Below are 21310 nucleotides of genomic sequence, written 5' to 3'. Positions count from 1 at the left end.
AAATCCTATTTCGTTTAACGATTGCTCTTTTACATGTTACCTAGATCAGCGACGCTAACACACAGCTCCACTTTCTAGTTTTTAAGTGATTTACTCCGAATTACTTAATTATGCTGCACGTTTTGGACTGGTGATTGTTCAGTAGTGTCATGTGTGTATGTTGCATCAATAATATGTAGATATGATCGCCGATAATTAAGTAATTAGCCAATAACACTTTGGCCCGTCTTGGCCCGGCCCGGCCCGACTTTTAGGCAATCCCATAAATGTGTGTCTCCGTGTTCCCCTCTTCCTGGCTGATTTCTTAGGTATTTGTGGTACACAGTGACTGGTTCTTGATGTGTGAACGATTATTAACATTGTAACAAAATACGCTTTTTGAGATGGAAATAAAATCAACAAAACTATTGCATTCGCCGGCTGTCCACGAGAGATTATCCGCTCTGAGGTCCGCGCGTAGTATATATATATATATATATATATACTTCAGTCAGGATCTTGAGTCTCTACCCCAAGGCTTTGTTAAATCGCTTACGATGGTCTGGCTACGTGTAGATAGGTATACCCTGTCGTCGTGTTCGCGAAGCAATTTTGAATAATTCTTCAGTCCAGCGTAGGTTGTGTTCTTTACTAAAGGTTCTTCTCAAATAACTTACACGTACAATATCACCCACCTTATACTCAAATTTATGGAAAGGCTTCTTGCTTTTTACATGTATCAGCATGGATCTAACGTACAAGTGCTTCCACACTTTGAGTTCATTTGTCTTGGTCACATCAGCAGGGGCCCAATGTCCGAGGCTTCTATGTTGACTATGATTATAGTTATACACTAAATCTTGTAACACATCAATATATTTTTCAGAGTTGTTGTGTGTCATATATCTAGACATGAGCGTTCTCAACGTCCTAATGACTCTCTCGGCATAATTAGCCTTTATATCTTCGTTTTGAGTCACAATCAGCTTTATGTTTTGATTAGACACATACATTCTAAACTCTCCAGAAAATTCCTTGCCCTTGTCAACGCGAATTTTTATCGGAAAACGACCTTCTTTGAAGATTGTTCTCAACCCCTTGGTGACCGTCATAGTCTTTTTATTCAGTAATGGGACAACCCACAAATACCTAGAGAGGATATCAATAACGATTAGTAAATATCGTATTTCATCATTTTTCTTAGCATAACGACTCACATCTGCCAAGTCAATATCCCACATTTCATCTCGGCTGTTCACCCGAACTCTCAAACGTGGAAACCTATATTTCACCGGCTTATGCAGCGAATAAGCATCTTTGTCATTCAAAAATTGTCTTATTTTCTTGACTTTATACTTGCTGTTTCCCTGTTTCTGCAATGCTTGTTTGAATTTTATTGGACCATAGAATGCACCCGGATTACGAGGGTTAAAATAATAATTTTCTAATGCCTTTTCCGTAAAGGAATGTGCTGTGTCTGTAGCCATGATTCAACTGCGAGAGAGCGATATTCGTCTCCTCATAAATACATGTTAAGATAAACTAACGATATCTAAGAACGATAAGCAATGAGGACGAAACAATCAGAGCGTGATAAACAGCGTATTTTATTCATGTAAACACAACGTATATTATTCATGTAAACACTCGTTCACAGAGAATCAGAAACACATGAATGTTCAACTATAAAACAAAGCATATTTCAACGTATGACATACTCTTATATCGACACCATCCTCATGTAGCGTATCGATGTGATATTTTATTGGTGTCGTTTTCCGCTCCTTAGGACCTTCGGCTTTCGCGTTACCGTTCAAGCAATTTCTGCTATCATTAGATGAAAGTATTTTTATTCGAGTACATATCGCTACAACTGTTATATTCTATAGCATGCAGGTTTTCATTGATGAGTGTAGTAAACTTCGAGTACTTTTTTCTTTTCATCGTCTTTAAGCCCATTGTTGATAGCCCAAATATATAATTTTAAATTGTTCATGGAGATCATACAGGCAGTGTTCGTTTATTCATTGTCCGTTCATTCATGGATCTGATTTGTGCACGGATGAAAGGTTTCAGACGTAACATCATTTTCCATTCGCCCTGAGTAAGCGTTATACCTTTTATTGTTGGTTTCTCATTCAGAAACTGTCTGACGTCAAGCACGGTGCGATTTTCGCTACGACAAACGACAGCTCGTGTTGAATAGGATAAGACAAACTGAGTGTTCGAGCACTGTGAAGAAGCGTTGATAGACTGTAGACTGAGGGTTGGTTCAATAGGAGGGTCGTCAAAAAATAGTTCACTGTCTATTTGCTGTGAAGTTTTTAATTTTTCCAATTCGAAATAGTAACCGCATTAACGATGGTCAAAATGGTGATTGCTAACATCAGTAAACCAACCAGAGTTCCGACTACAGCGTCCTCCCTGTGAAAGGGTCTGATACATATGCCTCTTCTCCGTTCGTCAGCGACTTGACGATTAACCTCAGATCTCACCAATAAATCTCGGGCGCAATGTCCATCGGGAGATGACATGTTGTACAATTGTCGTTCAGTTACAAAAAAACAGGATGTAAACGTGAATCTCAACGGGAGACGGCGAATATTGCTTCCACTCTAAGTCAAGAACCAAACTGGACTGATCGTTCACTTTTAAACATAGTTTATTTCAATGTTCGACAGTCGCTGTACCACTCCAGGTTTGAACAACTTCTTTTTTCTTTTTCTTTTTCATTATTTCAGTGCTTGTACGCTATGAAGAAAAAAATATCGAAAGACCAATACTTTCTGTTTATCATTTGTTTTGTTTTTTCTCATTTTTGTTGGTTTTTTGGGGTTTTTTTGTTGTTGGTTTTTTGTGGGTTTTTTTTGTTACAATTTTTTTTTCCACATCAGTTCATGAAACAAATTGTTTCCATATTCATTTTTTTTTTTTGGGGGGGGGGGGGGGGGGGGGGGGGGGTCAATTTCAAGTTATTTTGACCAACGTCTTTGTTTTGTTTTGTTTTTTGTGGGTTTTTTGTGATGTGAAATCATAAAGGACTTATTATGTTATATTGATTGTGTTGATTTCTGTTGATTTCTGTGTGTTTGTGTGTGTGAAATGGAACAGTATTTTTTTTAATTTATATGTGAGAATGTCTTTCAAAATCATGATGTAATCACTTTACAATTACAAATGATTTTTTTATATCTGTTTCATATTTTTAAAATAAAATAATTCGAATTGAAGGTCATTCGTGTTGTAACTTGTTGGGACGTGGCTCCAACTAAGGGAGATAACTACTCATTCTACAAGTCATTGAGACATACTGACATTCAGGACTTTCTGAAGCTCACCACTTGTAATTATAACAAACACAGAAATGATACAGCACTGTATTATTTTTTTTTATTTCAGACTCTAACAAAATGGTTTATGTTTCACTACACAATGAAGCATTTTTTTTTATTATTATTATTTTTTTATATTTTTTTTTTTATTTTTTTTTTTTATTTATTTATTTTTTTTTTTTCTCAGTAATCTTCCAGAAATTTGAGCTTTTTCCCTATGCCAGGAACACCCAACTTGAGTTGACTTCGAACAAACATGTTTTTTTCTGACACTGTTGACTTTCTCTTTTGTCCAAACCCAACTTGAGAAAGAAATGGTTGAGAATCTGGCAATTCACTGAGAATTTTTTTAAATTGCTTATAACCGAGCGGTGCTTTCTCTTTGGGTTTAGGAGACAAAATCATGTAACGAATTAGTTTCAATATATTGGATTTTTGTACTGTTTCTCCATCTTCGCTCGTCAACTCAAGTTGAGTATTCCATGAAATGCGTCCCAGTTGACGTTGATGTAGGAGATACTGCCACAGTGCTACCAGTTTTCCCACAGAAGTACTTGATTTTATCCCTTGCAAGAGTTCATCTAAATGAAATCCAAGGGAACTTGACTGATCTACACAATTTTTGACATCCTGTTCACTATAGTCTGTATCTTGAGTGGTGTCATTTCTCTCTTCAGCCGTGGTTTCCTCCATGTGTGATTTCCCACTTGCATTGTGACTGGGTTCTGGTTTGTCTGGTGATGAGAATTGTTCACTGGCATTCGATCGACTCCTGTCCGTCTTCTGTATCAGACGACGATAGGTCTCCCTCCTCAGTAGTACCATGGGAACCATTGTCAGATTTGGATTCGAACTGTTTCTGTGACAGATAATTTTCTAGTGCTGTTATGCAAACCGGTAGGATGGTATGATGAGTGGACAGGAGCTTTTTTTTATCTGTCTGACTGATCGATTTGCATGTCATAGCACGAATGACTCGTCTATGACGATGTAGTTTCTTTTTAAGATGATCATCCAGCGCAATGTTGCCCACTAATATATTGTAAACCAGAGTGATGATAGCTTTAAACTGTGGTTTAGTCAAATGCGATAGCAGTGCCTTCCTCTGAAACGGAATGGCTTTACCTAATATCAGAAGGAAATCCATATTCTCCTGTATACATTCCATGGCTAAGTGGTTGACAACACTGTCCGCTTGTAAATAAAAAGCAACTGGTATTCCAAAACGATCAGGTATCTTTTCCTCAGAAAGGGCTTTTTCTAAAGATTTTAAGCATGCATCTTTAGTGTAAAAAGACTGACTGTGATTCTTGTAAGGTCACCACCTCCCGAGCACAATGTGGAATTTGTTTGTCAATAGACTGTGTCACATATGATACAATCTTCCATGAGTAGATGTTACTCATCTCAATGTTAGATCACAACTGCTTTACAGTTTAGAAACTTGTTTCTTTTGTAGTCTCACTTTTTATTCTCTCGGTAAATACACTGTGCACACTTCACCAGGTAATATCCCTGTACGTAAGCGTCCATAAGTAGACTTATGGTAGGGCGAGGCGTCGATCATAAGATAAGAGAATTGTTTACCCTCAACAGCATCACGATAGGATTCTAAAAAATATTTCATTTGTCCTGGAAAGATTTGTGAAGCTAAAATCTTGTATTCATGAGCTGATCTTGGGTTGCTCAACAAAATGAAAATATGCGTATTGAGACTCAGTGTTCGTGCACTCGAACCTTTAGGATAGGCACTTTGTTGAAGATTAATGACCGTGATGCCGAGATGATGAGAAAGGGTGGTATACAAGGTGATCATGAATTTACTCTGAGCAATATCCATCATGAGATCGTCCAACACTAAAATCATGTTTTTGTTAGATGCTTCAGACCATGCATAGACATCAGACTCCTTAGGCAATCCTTCATGAAACTGGATGTTTGGAATGGACACTTGCATCTCTTCATACAGGTTTTGCCAAGCTGCGTAACAATACACGATGAGGTATGGAGATTTTTCAAATACAGTATCTGCATTCAGCAGTAGTCGTTTAGTTAAGTACGTTTTCCCACTGCAAGTGCCTCCAATGATCGAGATAGTGGTGGGAACGTGAAATGGAAGGAGGCATTGGCTTTCCATGTTGACACTGAAACCGTATGAAAGCAAATGCCACTAATTAGGTGACAGCAGCTTCATTTATGCTGCACGGGCCACAAGGGGTCCTCTCCATTGTTGTGCTCGTTGCCAACGTTGTATATTGATCAGTGCTTCATCTCTCACCTGACGCACATGCTCATATTTAAATATAAAGGGAATTAATGGGGTATGTCTGATTAAACTACGTTTGACATTGGCATCAGATGTGTTTGGGAGGGAGATCCTTCGCAATATCCTCAGGTAATTGTTATGTGGATAGGGTTGAAGATATCTAAGGTTTTCCATACGAGTTGTAGAAATGCGTCCATTGAGTAATCGTTTCACAATGGCCCTGGTCGCTTTAATTTGACCTCTTGTCATAGAGCGTATGTCGTCCAAGGTCTGTTCGTTGTCATTTTGTAGGAGGAGTTGTCTCAAAAAATTGTAACGGTAATTGTACGTGGGTCAGCACGTAACGAGCCATGTCTTCCTCATTCACTATCTCTTGTAATAATGACAACAACAAAAATACAGGATATCTTTTATTAAATGTATATTTTTTTTTTATTATACAAACTAGATAATATGTTGCATTATAGATATGTTCAAGTCAAGCAGTATTTGAAAGAATCAGTGATATAGTCAGTGACATACAGATCATTGAGCAGTTTATCTGATGTAAAAATGGATACAATACTTGTAAGAGTGGTTTGGGTTCTGCATTTCTGAATTAAATAATATAAACTATAAAACCCACAAACATTGGAAGTAGCTTGCTGGAGAATCTTGTCATTGTATCGTATGACTTTGCCATACTTTTTCATGAACAGTAAAAATCGTTTGTCATAGTAAGAGGGAGCATGTCCGTAACTGTCCATAAATTCAGCCACATGATCTTGAAAGTACATGGCCACCCAGTGACGTCCGGGTCCGGCAGACACATCGGTGTTGACAACACATCCCCAGCCTTGTGTCTGATGTGTTGGGTGTTTGTATGTCAGATAAAGTATCTTTGCCATCACATCTGAGCTGATGACTGTTCATGGTGCTCTTCACTTGACAAACACATTTCTTGTCTGATCGATTTCGATTAAGGAGGGCATTTGTGACATGACTACGATGTTCATGGTGGTGGTAAGAGCTTTATTAAACTGAACTTCCAGTCTCAGTGTACCTGATTTAAGTAGGTTCAAATAGTCGTCGTCTCCACTGGCACTTTCCAAATTGAAGACAAAGAGTGCATTTCCAATTTTAAACTCATTTCTCTTTATTCCCAGACCTCTGTCTTCTCTCCAGATGTTGTTCCATAGGTACATATTCACATAGGCCTCTACGTCATCCGGCGACAGTCCTCGATTGGGAACTGGTGTGCCGTCCAGATACAAGGTAACCTTTTCCACATCCTCTCCTATGAAACAAAATGGGTTTTTGGTGAGACTTCCGTTGTAAGCGTCTGCTCTGACCATGCCAACCACCAAACGGGAGGGACATTTGTTCAGATACATGTTGTCCCAGGTGTAGGACATCTGACTCGCTGCCACAGAGGCCACTTTCATCTCTGATCTCATGTAGGGGTACAGTGCATTGGCTGACTCAAATTGTTTGCTTTGAGCCACAATGAGGGCATTGTTCACTTTTAGTTTGCACACTTTGAGATAGACATCTTCCAGTTCAACAACATACTGTTTTGTAGTCTCGTCGGACATTAAGATGAAAGGTACTGATGATCGAAACAGTTTGATACCCACATCGACTCCGTTGACCAGTTTGTTTTTAAATTCAAAAACATCTTCCATCAAAGGTCCACTGAGACTGAGTCGTTTGCTTTTGGCGATAAATAAGCCTCTGTTAATTAATCCATCGTTTCCGCCTGAATAGGGGTCGACACTGTTCCAATCAGATTGATCATCCCCATTGTCGGTATAAAACAATTGAGTTTCCAGCTGACTGGTTTTAGCATCTGCTCCATATTGCAGTAAAGTTTTGAACATGGCCTTGTAGGGGTAAGCAGCATTGTTGATATTTACCTGCTGCCCTTGAAAAGCGACAGACACAGCCGACCACAATGAGGCTAACAACAGGTTTACTGGTCCGACTTTCTCTTTAGCAGCCAGGGGTGTGTTGTCGGTATGTTTCACTTTGAGATTGACAACAAGTCTTGTTTTAGCAAGGTCCATATAGTCACTACCTGCTCCGGGGATGAGAAATTCCACTGGACTGGTGTCTGTGATGGCAGAGAGGGGACGCACATCCACATAATAATGCAGTAAGATGCTGGTCTGATAAGGCGATAATTCAAACAGGTCTAAACTAGATGGTAGCGCTTCTGTAAATTGTTTCTCGGTGAGCACTGACATGTCGTTAAGGTTTAGTGAACACGTCTCGTTCTCCAACGGTGGGTGTGTCTTTAAACTGAAGAATGGAAGAGGTACCTTTACTGTTGTGACCTGTCCGACGGACTTTCTTTGTTGTGATGATTTTATCTCACGCTTGCCTCTTTATATGCTTGCTCCGCTTCTGAGAGGCTTCTGCTCGTTTCACAACATCTTCATTCTGTGACGTCACTTCTATTTTAGGCTCTGCTTTACTACAGGGAGTATCCAGCTGCTTTTGCAAGGAGAGAATGGGAATCATTGTTCTCCTGGGGCGACCTTTCATAATAGATTTAGTTGCCTGTTGTTGATGTCTATGTTCAAAGAATTTGATCCATTTCTGGACATCAGGAATATACAGTCTTTGATCCATGACAAGGATTACACAAAGGGATAGTGACGCAGAACAAGTGCCACATTCACGTCTTCCTTCAGAAATGAATGCTGTGTTCCTTGTGCACACTGCATATAGATTTCTATGTCGTGTGTGTCTTTCACCACCACTGGTACAAACCACCAGTGACGAAAATCATAGGTGGGTCCATCTCTCAAGTCAATACGTCTCAATAAAGGGATGTAGTCTTCAACAGCGCATGAACTGTCACACAGATTGCAGAGAATGTCAATGGTTGGGTTATTGATGTCTTTCAAGTCTACTTTACCAAATCGAAGTTTGGCTAAAGCCACCAACCACGTCCCATCCAAGTGCAGACGTTGGGATAGCTTGACACGAAAACTATAGAGTGTGTTACTGGAAAAGTAATGTTTTTCAGAATCTGAGCTGTTAAACACAATATATTTATCCATGTTTTGTGGGGTTTTTTGTGTGTGTTTTTTGTGTGTGTTTTCTTTTTCTTTTTCTTTTTGTTTGTTTGTTTGTTGTTTTTTTGGTGTTTTTTTCACTGTTTATTCTGTACCTGACTCTTCTCTACCCATGAGTCAAAACTGGAAGGCCATCCAGCCCACCTCACCAGGTAATACACTTTACCTTTCTCTTGCTTTTTACTGATCACTTTTTCAATGTTCCAAATACCATCTATGTCTTTGTTGACTTTCTGGAGCTCCTGTTCATAAAAGCGCCCCTTTAACACTTCGTCATGAAAGTCTTTAAGTGTGTACAGTGGTATCCCCTGGCGTCGCTGGCGAGCGACTATTTTAAATAACTCCTCAGTGTATTGTAAATTGTGTTGTCTGCTGAAAGGTGTCTTCAAATAACTGATTCTCACCAGGTCATCGACTTTAAATTGAAATTTCTTAAATTTCTGTTTGCTTTGCAACTGTGTCTGGAGAGGTTTCATGTACAAATGAGACCACACTTGCACTTCATTGGCTTTTGTCACATCAGCTGGTGTCCATTGTCCAAGACTTCGGTGTACGTGTGATTATAATTGTACACTAAGTCGGGTAACACATCAATGTATTTGTTGGTGTTGTTGTGTGTCATGTACCTGGTCATGAGAGATCTCAAGGTTCGAATCACCCTTTCTGCATAATTAGCTTTGATGTCTTCATTTTGTGTCACGATCAGCTTAATGCCTTGCTTTGTGACGTAATCTTTGAAAACACCTTCAAATTCTTTACCTTTACCCTTGTCTACTCTGATCTTTTTGGGAATTCGTCCCTCTTTCAAAATGACATTGAACCCTTCTAACACCGATTCAGGTTTCTTATTTTGGAGAGGTACCAACCACAGATATCGTGACAAAATATCTATGGCTATCAGCAAATACCTCACATTGTCATTGACACTGACATTATTCTGTGTCACCTGAGCGAGATCTATGTCCCAAAGCTCATCCAAGCTGTTGACACGTACTTTCAGTCTTGGAAAGTGCCTTTTCACGGGTTTATAAAGGGTGTATGCATCCTGTCCTTCCAGAAAGGCTTTCACTTTCCTGCGACTATACTTTTTACCTCGCTGTTTTAAACTTGATTGAAATTTATTCAACCCATAATAGGCACCAATTTCCTTGGGAGTAAAATAATACTGCTCCAGTTCTTTGCTTTGGTTATCAGTTGGTAATGTGTGCGAATCCATAGTCATGAAACAAATGACATGAGACATGTTCTATACCTTTCATATATGTGAGACAACAAAAGATCATATGATTGTACATTATGTTTATTGGAAAACTCTTTCTAGTTGCAACATTTTTACAAGACGTTTTCTTAACTCTGAGACCCATAGGGGTGTCTTAAAATAGACATCTCTGTAATCTTTACATTGATATTGACACAAGGTAAGGGGAGACACGGACTGTAAGTCAGGGTCATCTCGAATCAGGTTTATCCAGTTTCCAATCACGTGATCATCACTGACTTCCAACAAGGCCATATTAAAATAGTGTTGAACTTTGTTCTCTTCAGACAGGTCACGACAAGTATGAACAGGTTCTCCTTCCTGTTCAAACATGCAGCCAAAGCAAAATTCTGTAGAGAGTCGTCTGATGATCTTACTTAACTCAAATGTATAGCATAAAGTTAATAAAGACTCGATATGTTGGATAGTGTGCACTGCATCAACTTCATCCACTTGAAGCTTTGTTGGCCACAGTTTCTTGATAATCACGCGTTTACTTGTTTTAGTGTCATCTTGAAAGTTATGTTTGGCATCTTGAACACATTGCTCGCGGTCCTGAAACCACTGAGACGACTGAATGATGATGGATTCGTCTAATCGATCTGGTTCACGCATCACATACTTCCATGTGTAGAACATGGTTTGATGTCTGTCAAAGAAGAAGAAGAAATATACTCTGTCATGATCCAAATTGTTTTGGTTTTTTTTGTTTTGGTTTTTTATTTTTTTTTTTTTTGCTCAGTAGGGGATGGACATTCTAAAATCTTTTGAATGCACAAGCTTTGCTATACATGTAATATTGTTCAACACAATTGAATGTCTTGCCATCAAGTGTAATAAGCGTTGGATAATGTTGACTGAAAGGCGATCTTTTAGTAAAGAAAAATACATACTTGTTGGTTATCAGCATAGACATGATCGTGCAAGTCAAACACAACCTTCCAAAACGAGTACAGCAATGAAAATGACTGACGTATCACATTAATGTATGATATGTCATGCCAATAACTAAGATTTTTTTTAATCTATTGGATGAACATGTTGATGTGCTGTTGTCTCTTTGTCAACACAACTTCTAGAAAGCTGATTGGATGACTTTGAACATAGGACATTCTTATGAAAACATAATGTATTGTCATTGGTTGAATATTTATCTTCTAACACAGTTTCCACTTCATTGCTTCACAAGGTGTGGTCTTCTTTTTATTCATGACACCAACCATTTTGATATAGGCACAGTCTGGTGACCACTTCTCGTGCTCAATCCAAACGTTGTCATTGTCTTCCCATCCTTTAAGACGTATGTTGCATTTAAAGCAACGGCAGACGTCGCCACGGTTCAAGTAGATAAATCCAGCATGGGCCAAATCAACTGGAGATTGACTCATTTGCTTTGGCCAGTCTTTAAACGAAGATAGTCTTCTTTCAAACAGGGTCCAGTCTGTGGACACCACAATAGACTTACAAGGTACTGAATCTGTACAGAGATCTCCTTCCATTCTCACTGCATGTCAGAGACTAACTGTGTTATAATACAAATTCCAACCTTTTTAAGCTCACATTTGGGAATTTCCAACAACCTAGTTTCTATTTCACCTTTAAGTTATATGGAAACGAAAGGAATGTCAAGGTATGTTGTGAAAACTATGAGCCAGTACATTGCTTCTGTTACCGCTTCAGTGATTCTCGAACTCCTACACGGATTTCTATTGTTTCTGCTTCAGTGATTTCAATTGTTTCCGCTTCAGTGACCGCAAGGCGCAAGGCAAAACTCAAACCCCTATATTTTCAACTAGTGCCCCGACATACCTTTGTTCGGTAAAACAGTTTATGAAGCATTGCCACGGGCGGATACAGAAGGGGGGTGCGAGTATTTCCCCCCCCCCCCCCTTTTTATTTCTAAAAAAAATCTTTATTTCTGTCTTCACCAAAGACAATAAATAGATCTTAATTGTGCACCCCCCCTATTAAAAAAAGCTGTATCCGCCCATGATTGCTGATGTTCCTGTAATATTCCATGATGACGTACCTATGTTACATAATTGGCATGACTTAATCAATTTGATCAAGCACGATATCATTTTGTCACCATGTCAGACTGGCAGCGAAACTAAAGTGCACAGCGAGGAGGAACAGGTATATTCAAGGGAAGTAACTCTTCGTGCCTTATTGGAAGCTATATGACGGCGGTCTGTAAATAATCGAGTCTGGACTAGACAAGCCAGTGATTGACATCACGAGCATCGATCCACGCAATTCGGATCCATGATGTGCACCAACCAAGTCAGCGAGCCTGACCACCCGATCCCGGTAGTCGCCTCTTACGACAAGCATTGTCACCTTTTATGGCAAGCATGGGCTGCTGAAGACCTATTCTTTCCCGGGTCTTCACGAGTAGTCAATGTTTGTAGTGACACTGGATAATCTGTCTTGCTGATATTTCATCGTTATCACGTCATCAAAAGAAAAACATGCGTCTCAGTATGTTTTTGAGTGAGTGTGTTGGGTGTCATGACGCTTTATGCTATTAACACAACAAAGTAGTTTTATCCCGTTCTACACCGTTGTAAACAAATTTGGCGTAAATAACGATGCTAGTTTGTTCATAAGCAATCCTCAATACGTCTTTCTCGTTCTTAGCCAGTCTGCAGTCCTTTTGTATCCAGTTCAGATCGCAGTACGTCCTCATCTCGTCCCAAGTGCGTGTGTATTTGCGTGCTGGCCCTACTCCTATGGATACCGAGCGCGTTGTAGCCATTCTTCAAGTTCAGAGCTCCGAGCTGTACACATCATGCCTCCAAAGAGAAGTCGACCCGGTCGGTGCACACGTACTGAAATTTATGTCGGACTGCACCACGTCGTAACACGTCCCTACTAGGTTCGAAGTACGACAATTCCGTTCGTAATATGTCTTTCTTTTGAGCAGACTCAATGTTCAAGAGCACCCTCCCCGTCCGAGCCCGTCCATGAAGTTCGTAAAAAGACTGTCAATAGTTGCTACTACTTCCACTACGTTCATGCACATTTGGAGTCCGATCGACAACATGTGCACGAACGTATTGAGAGCTAGTTTGTTGTGATGGGGGTATTATCAGATAAACACAATCTTCTCTCCAAGGTGGCACAGATCATTTTCAAAACATTTTACTGACGTTTCATAATACAGTTTCACCATTTGATCAGTCGATCAATACAATATCGTATTGTCACCCTGTCAGACTGGCAGTGAAACTATAGTGCAGAGCGAGCAGGGACAGGTGTTTTCAGGGGAAATAACTCTACGTGCCTTACTGGAAGTGTCCCTTCAAATATTTTACAATTCAATGAAACAGATGGGAACTTGTACTGTAAATGCTTGTGGGGACACAGACTAATTCTTATTCATCTTTTCTTAACATGCAAAAGGTAAATGAAGAACATTTAAAATGTTTTAAAAGATGTTCACATTATAGCATTTTGGAAACCATTCAAAACATGTTATCCAAACATTAATTCATAACATGCCATTAAAAGATTTTGAAAACTTTGTATATAATTATAATATGTTTTTAAAACATTATTCCAGATCCTAATATCCAAAAGCATTATTTCCTTTTTGTAGAAACAATGTGAATCCAGATACATGCCAACCCTATGAGGCGTAATGAAAATGAATTTTCTACAAGAAATGTTTACCTATACAGTGTTGGTCAAACAATAACCAGACTGCTGTAAGTCTCTGATATTTATTTATTTTCTCATCTTGCACGTGAGATGTTGCTGAAAAGTCATACCCGATCACATTTAAGAAATATCATGTTCTTAAAACGTTGGTGGAAGAGATATCGCACATACGTTTCGAAAACATTTGTGTTATATCATTAGTATTATCATACTATCATATTGTTAGCCACTGATAGCTATCGATATTTATTACGTGTTATTTCTGAAATATATTATTTAAAGTTTATTGTTTAAATTACCGTGGGACACGTTAAGTCAATTTTTGTCATAACGCGAAGCCGGGAAACGAAAACAATGAAAATACTTTCCGGTCGACTAACTGTGTTGGATTGGTACATAGTCCAAAGGGCTAAATCGTATTTGCGTGAAGAAATTGGACCATCAGATTGTTGGTTCGTTTTTGCTCTAACACGCATGCGTGTAGTTTCTAATGTTCTAATGTATATTTGTAATATTTCCATAAAGATTCAAAGTCATCATATTCAGGTAAATATGTCTTCCTCCGCTCTTATCAGTGTTCCAGCACTATCATGACGGGGTACACAAGACATGGGCCGCTAGTCAGTATGTTTGTTGCTAAACGCCACACTCAGCTATAATAATGTTATGTGACGGTGCTTCGTACATAATCGAGTCTGGACCAGTCAATCCAAAGACTGACATCATGAGCATCGATCTAGGCATTTGGGATACGTTGAGTGTGAGTGAGTGAGTCTGACCATCAGATACCGTTAATCGCCTCTTACGACAAGCATGGGTTACTGATAACTAATTCTAATTCTGATTTTCAGGGGGTCAACCCAAGTTATGTTCGTTGCTATTCATATAATTGTCACCGCTGTTGTGCTTGTGACGTATTTCATAGTTGTGCATTTGATACAAATATATATCACTCCCCCCCTGACCGATCTTCTTACGAAAAGCATGAGTTGCTGAAGACGAATTCTAACCCGGTTCTTCACGGGTTTGAAAGTCAGTAGTCAAAAGGTATCACACAAACTACATTGTCAGTGACTTGGCCATTGCTTGTTGCTTATTAACATCTTAATAGTGATCGTGAGTGCTTCTGTAATAAGGAGATAGGCGTTAGGCAGTGTAGGCGATGACACCAATAGTGAACTAAAAGTGAACGAACCTGCTTACAATGCTCGCAAACTGCTTCCTTGCAAACTGTACTGTACCTATAAACTGCTCCGCGATGACGGCGTGACTCGTAGCTAGTTATAATGCCTGTTTAAAAAGTATATTCCAATTTGGATTCCGGTTTAGAATAGGTCCTCAGTAGTCCATGTATGTAGTAAGGGGCGACTAATTGATTTTGTTGATCGTGTGCCACTAAACCCCGAGGTCATGGAACGTGACTCATAATATCAATCATTGGTTTGAAAGAAAAAATATTTCTGGAACCATACGAATTCACGTCAAAAATCATTTTCAAAACAGGAACATTTTGAATAATTATGTACAACACTTTCGTGCTGGTTTGGGTACCCCCCTCAATTGGTAACACCTGCTGCTCCACTAATATGTACCAAAAGCACATCTAGAAATAAACCCCTGGATGTAAGCCAAACCTGCCTTTTGAGAAGCTCGCAGCATGTATCTTACATTTCATGCTACTTTAAATGAGATACATATCTTGAATGAGTTAATGAGTGGCCTGGTGGTATTTCTACACGTCATGTCGGCAATATTGCAGCTATTCGCAGTGAAATAAACATTTAACCATAGATTATAGAGTTAATTACAGTTTCACTCCCTTAGGTTCTCGGGTTAGAACAGGTTTCCAGCGACAAAGTTATATTTGTTGTACGGTCGACTTAATGGATCGGGTGGTCACTATTGCCTGTCATCATATGCCAACGGGCTGGATAGTTCCGTGTAATATTAATCACCGGATTGTCTGGTCTAGACTCGATTATTTACAGACCGCCGTCATATTGCTGCGTGCAGAGTTGTAAAACAAACAAACAAAACACAAGCAGTATATATATTCCGAGATAGCATGTGAGCGAAGAGTATTTTACCGACGTTCTGATCACTTTTTAAGCTAATTAGAGGAACGCGGAAGTTAAATTGCAAGTAGTTATGCCCTCTGATTTGTGGATACACATTTACTGCATACATTCGGTACAGCAACTAGGCTGTCATTGTGTGAGGACAGTTGCTGTTACACGAAAGTATTGTCATCTGCTGTTGACGTTGGATGATGTCCAGGTAAGTGATAGTACGTGACAAATACAGCGTCATAACCTGTCCTTTCAGGGGCATCTACCATTTGAAAATGTAACGAATGACCAAATAATAATCTTCTTGTTCATTACTACGAGAGCAGCATGTCCGTGTACTGATTGTAACACCCCTATCAATCCAAGACAATAGTGTCAGCAATGAGCCACGCCGTCATGGTTAGATAACACGCAATCCACGGTTTGTCTGGTCCGGCCTGGATGCGCCTATTTACAGGCCACCGTCATACAGCTGGAGTGAGTGAGTATGGTTTTACGCCGCTTTTAGCAATATTCAAGTAATATCACGACGGGGGCACCAGAAATGGGCTTCACACAGTGTACCCATGTCGGGAATCGAACCCGGGTCTTCGGCTTGATGAACAAACGCTTTTACCACTAGGCTACCCGACCGCCCCCCATACAGCTGGAATATTGCGGGCGGAGTTTACGTTCTTTTGGCTTCTTTATCCGTCACATATTGAATACACTGCTACCGTTCGAATTCAGTGTTTGTATTTCCATTTCCTTATTAAAAGGACAATTAAACCAAAACATGCAAACACGGCTGTCGAAACAGCAACACATTCAATTACCGGACGTAAAGCTGTTTTTTTCTTCAAAATGATCCATATGGAATAGGTTGTATGATATGCTGATCAGGAACTCTGTTTTTCTCTATTATTACTCTGACAACGCTACGGTCTAGCCTTGGTGAGTTTCAAGTTGTATCATATGTGTATAAAACACTATCTCGGTTACTTTGCAGCTTCCTGATGGTTGTCGTGCTGTTTGCGGTCGCTGCTATTGTGATTTCACACACCCAAGGTAACTTTACGTTATAAAATATGTTGATTGTGTAATCTATGTAACCCACCGTCATATTATTTGAAACCGGCTCCATGATAGGTCGTCTCACAGGAGAGTGGAAGGACGGTGGTTCGATCCCCGGCCTCTTCTTACCAAAAGACATTAAATGGTACTTGGTGTTATTGAGATGGTGCCTGGCACTCGGCAGTATGAGGATACTGTCGTAACTGCTTTCGGGTGTCAAGTACGACCCTACTACAGGAACGACCCGTTCCTGGTCATCGTGGTCAGTTAAGCCATGACTTTGCAACTCGCCTTGTCAGCATCAGCTCAGCTCCGTTAAGGAGTGAGCGGTCTAACGACGCTTCAAGTTGTTTCCATCAGCATCAATACTCGCATAATAAAGAAACGCAACACTAGCTTTATACTCACATTAGTTTTACTTACTCTCAGTCTATCTATCAATACACGACAGGACCAGACCGGTCAGGCTCGTCACTAAATGGGGAGTACTTAGATCGATCGGGATTCGACTCTATCGATTGCAAACCCCGCTCTACTCGCATAATGTTGAAGGTATCATTTTATAGTGTTCGGGCCTGTCCTGTCTTTGTCACATGTCACAATACCTCAGTTTGATTCGTTAAAAGTTAGATCTGACCATGAACTCGTCGTAATCGTTAAAATACCGAAGCCTACGTGCCAGATTGATCATCTCTCTATTGGTTTTGTGACTCACTCCGGATGCTAGAAATGAAAAGTATCTTACCTCTCTGCTTGTTTCATTAACTAATTGACGATGTCATGGAACCAATCAAATGATAAATATGAAATGTCCAGAATACTCTTGTGATAAATGTGAAATGTCTTTTATCTATTAATTCCTTTCGAACTAAAAGTTCCCTGTCACAAACTTTGTATATCTAATGCAACTCATCATTGCAGCTATAAACGGTTTAATTTGTTACCATTTTCTAATGTTTTTGAGACGCATTTTAACCTTATAACAATACTTTGTTTGAGTGGGGTAACCATGTAAAGTGTGGATTAGTACAGGCACACACACGCGCATACACTTGTACGCATGCATGCATGAATGCATGCTATATACTTGCAATAATCTGGAACGCTACGTTAACCCACATTTCATCGCCCGTCACCGTACCGTAATTCTAATGTAAAGTGTTCTAACTTTCAATGACTGAATGGGTTGAGAAACAAATATCATGCTTTTCATATAGTTGTTAATGTATCTCAACGTATGATTCCCTACATTTAAACTCCGGAACATGGCAGATAAGCAGTAACAAATATTACTTAACGTTTTTCAGCGGCACACTGCCAAGAGAATCAACACTGTTCAGATTGCGATCGGGAGACTGGAAACTGCCTGACAAAGTGTCATGCTGGGTATTATGATCTGAGATGCAGTTCCCCTTGCAGTAGCCAATGCAAAAACAATGTCTGTGAAATGTCAGGTACCGGAATTGAAAGGTGCACGGAAGGTTGCAAACAAGGATTCCAAGGCTCCAAGTGCAGAATACCGTGTCACGATCCTGTAAACACGTGTAAGCAATGCCCAGGTGCTTGTGATGGGGAATACTGCAATCTCGGCTCCTCGTGTGTTGCTGGCTGCAATAATTCATTTTACGGTTCTCACTGCAGTATATGTTCCAAAAGATGCAAATCCTGTAATGTGCAAACAAGAACTTGTGAGGAATGTCATGCTGGGCATGGTGGCGTGAACTGTGTCGGGGGATGTGAAGATAATTGTAAATTTGGATGTGTACCCGGATTTTATGGTCCATTGTGTCTTGACGTTTGCAGTTTACATTGTCGTCCAAACCCCAAACCCAAAGTTGGTACTCGTTCTTTGTCTGATGCAAAAAGTGTGCACTCCCAACTCGAATGTCAGCAACTGACAGGGGACTGCACTCATGGATGTATGGACGGCTGGTATGGACGACGTTGTTCGTTCAAGTGTAAACCTGTTTGCAGAGGTCTAAAATGTGACAATACAGGAGCTTGTATTCACGGCTGCATAACAGGAAACTACGCGAACGATTGTCTACCGTGCCCCGAGAACTGTGTCAACAGCACATGCCACACAGAGGAAGGATCTTGTACAAACGGATGTGTGCAAGGGTTCCATGGTACATTCTGCAACAATACCTGTGAGTCATGTCTCGGTGGTATTTGCAACCAAACCACTGGCAAACGGAACAATGGATGCGGAAACAACTGTTCCTCGCACAATTGCACTACAACAGTGAAAAATGATCCTCGGATATTACAGCAAAATACAACACAAGCCGACAAACCCGACGGTAATTCAGTTAAATTTGAAGATAAAATTATCAGCATTCTCAACCCTCTTAATTCTGGTGTTAGATTATATCCGAAGAATAATTTTGTTTAGTTGTATTTATTTCTGAACATGACATAGTTTCTTTATAGCCGAGAGCCGCGATGGAGTCCTACGGTCACGACATGACCCTACATCACATAGGCTACTAACGGGATCGGGTGGTCAGGCTCGCTGACTTGGTTGATACATGTCATCGATCCCAATTGTGTGGGTCGATGCTCATGATGTCAATCACTGGATTGTCTGGTCCTGACTTTCGATTATTTTACAGACCGCCGTCATATAGCTGGAATATTGCTGAGTGCGGCGTTAAACAACAAACAAACAAACAAACATACAGCTTGTAGGAAACACATGCAAAAACAGACTCTAGAAATCTAGCGCAATTCGCCACCATGTCAACATGTAAGCTACCGTCGAAACATGAAGTGAACGGGTTTACCGGTCTGCTATTACATCTGAAGTGAGACCCGTGAAGATCCGGGGTAGAATAGGTCTTCAGTAACCCATGCTTGTCGTAAAAGGCGACTATGCTTGTCGTAAAAGGCGACTAACGGGATCGGGTGGTAGGGCTCGCTGACTTGGTTGATACATGTCATCGATCCCAATTGCGTGGATTGATGCTGGTGATATTAATCGCTGGATTGTCTGGTCCAGACTCGATTATTTACAGACCGCCGTCATATACCTGGAATATTACTGAGTGCTGCGTTAAACAACAAACCAACCAACCAACATCTGACGCGATAATAACAGTAACAATAGTACGTGTGTAGGATAACGTGTGTACCCATCTGGATGTACAGCGATATCAATTTTTCAGTCGCAAACCCTTGGGATATATTTTTGAAAAATCTAAAGGAAAATACGAGGGTAATCGGCCACCACAGTCTGAACAGGATTTATGATGATGGTGTTCTCGGCTGTGATGTTAAGTCATGTCTTGATCGTAGGACCCTATCGCGGCTCTCGGCTTAGTCTATTTCATACTCTATGCCATTCCGATTGAACAAATTCGTATACTTACAAAATGATTAATGCAGTCTTATTCGACAATCTTGTAGCTTTAACTGTGGATGCATTACACATAATGGATATTATTTTCAGGGACTACCCCCACCGATGGTTCCCCTTCAGATGAAGGCGGCGGAGGAGCATATTACGTTGTAATGTCAACAGCAGCTTTAGTCGTTGCTGTTAGTGTTGCGATTGCGTCAGTCGTCAGAAAGATTTGCAAAAACAGGTTATTGATGTCTTTCAATTCTTTTTTTCTAACCATCTAAATTATTGAGCTAAATTTGATTTTACACTACATCTTTAAGATTCAAAGCACGCGTGGGTGATTTCTTATACTTGAGTTGTCTAACCACATAAATCTATTTTCTACATATTCGCCCGTAATGTTCATTGTATAACATATATTTGCATTTCACATAGATCGAAGAAGAGAGACGCCAGAGTACGAGGCAATCATGATGTTATACCTGGACGTGTGGACACATCAAGCATGACGTACGAGACTCTACACAGATACTGGGATATCAGAGATGAAGATGTCGGGACAAGTTCAGCTGCAGTTATGTCATACAAGGGCGCTGCTGAGGAGACTGATGGCGCCATGCCTGTTCTAGCAGACCTTTTCGGACCCAACGTTGATGACGAGGAGACTGGTCATAATGAAGCCCCAGAATATTGGGTTCAGAATTATTCCTCATATTCTCATTTAGTTACAGATTACTCAATACGCGAGTCAAAAACATTTATTAGGTATTTATCACCTTCTTTTATAAAGAGTCAACTTCGGAGAACAATCAGTCTCGATCATTGGCCGAAACAGACTCTTTCGGGAGCAAAAGGCACCGCAGTGGTGAAAACCTTATGAATTGACAGCTGAAAATCAGCGGCGTCACCAGGAGCTCGCAAAAAGGGTAATCAACTTTTTTCAGTGTTCGAAAGATTCCTTTTTGTGTGGTAATGAACATGTCATGTCATGCCTTTGTGCCCGCTCCTTGTGGACAAAGGTTGCTGACCACGAATTTGGAATCCATCTGTTGACTGTGGCTGTCTAGAAAAGTATTATGTGTAAATTTGTAAATATTTGTAAATATATTACTCGGCAACAAGACTTAAATAGCTTAAATAGGTTTAAATAGTTAATATTCGGCCTTTCAACTTGGGGCATTTTTTCTTTTAGCTTGAAGCTAAAAGCTAAAATTAACATATTACGAGTTTGTCAGTTCAAAAACTTCAAAGGTGTGGATTTCCAAACGTAGAACGTTTCCCT

The 21310-nt window shown here is 40.0% G+C and overlaps 2 protein-coding genes across 2 annotated transcripts; one reads left to right on the top strand and one right to left on the bottom strand.

Moving 5' to 3' along the window:
* Window positions 1-6497: 6497 nt before the first annotated feature.
* LOC124113577 lies at window positions 6498-7802 on the bottom strand. Its single transcript, XM_046474003.2, has one exon. It carries the CDS (start codon window positions 7800-7802, stop codon window positions 6498-6500), a length of 1305 nt encoding a protein of 434 aa, XP_046329959.2.
* An 8694-nt stretch (window positions 7803-16496) lies between these two features.
* LOC124113571 (protein draper-like) lies at window positions 16497-19077 on the top strand. Its single transcript, XM_048390413.1, has 2 exons — window positions 16497-16676; window positions 17990-19077. The coding sequence occupies exons 1-2, from the start codon at window positions 16625-16627 to the stop codon at window positions 19075-19077; spliced, it is 1140 nt and encodes a 379-aa protein (XP_048246370.1). The 5' UTR covers window positions 16497-16624.
* The last annotated feature ends 2233 nt before the right edge of the window (window positions 19078-21310 follow it).

This window comes from Haliotis rufescens, unplaced genomic scaffold, assembly GCF_023055435.1.
Source record: "Haliotis rufescens isolate VD_foot unplaced genomic scaffold, xgHalRufe1.0.p SCAF_9, whole genome shotgun sequence".
NCBI lineage: Eukaryota > Metazoa > Mollusca > Gastropoda > Lepetellida > Haliotidae > Haliotis > Haliotis rufescens.
This window is presented reverse-complemented; position numbering and strand designations above follow the sequence as displayed.

Coding starts and splice junctions, on each gene's coding strand:
- LOC124113577 (XM_046474003.2), bottom strand. CDS start 7,802: ATGTCAGTGCTCACCGAGAAACAATTTACAGAAGCGCTACCATCTAGT.
- LOC124113571 (XM_048390413.1), top strand. CDS start 16,625: ATGGTTGTCGTGCTGTTTGCGGTCGCTGCTATTGTGATTTCACACACC. Junction 16,677..17,989: donor TGTGATTTCACACACCCAAG/GTAACTTTACGT, acceptor AACGTTTTTCAG/CGGCACACTGCCAAGAGAAT.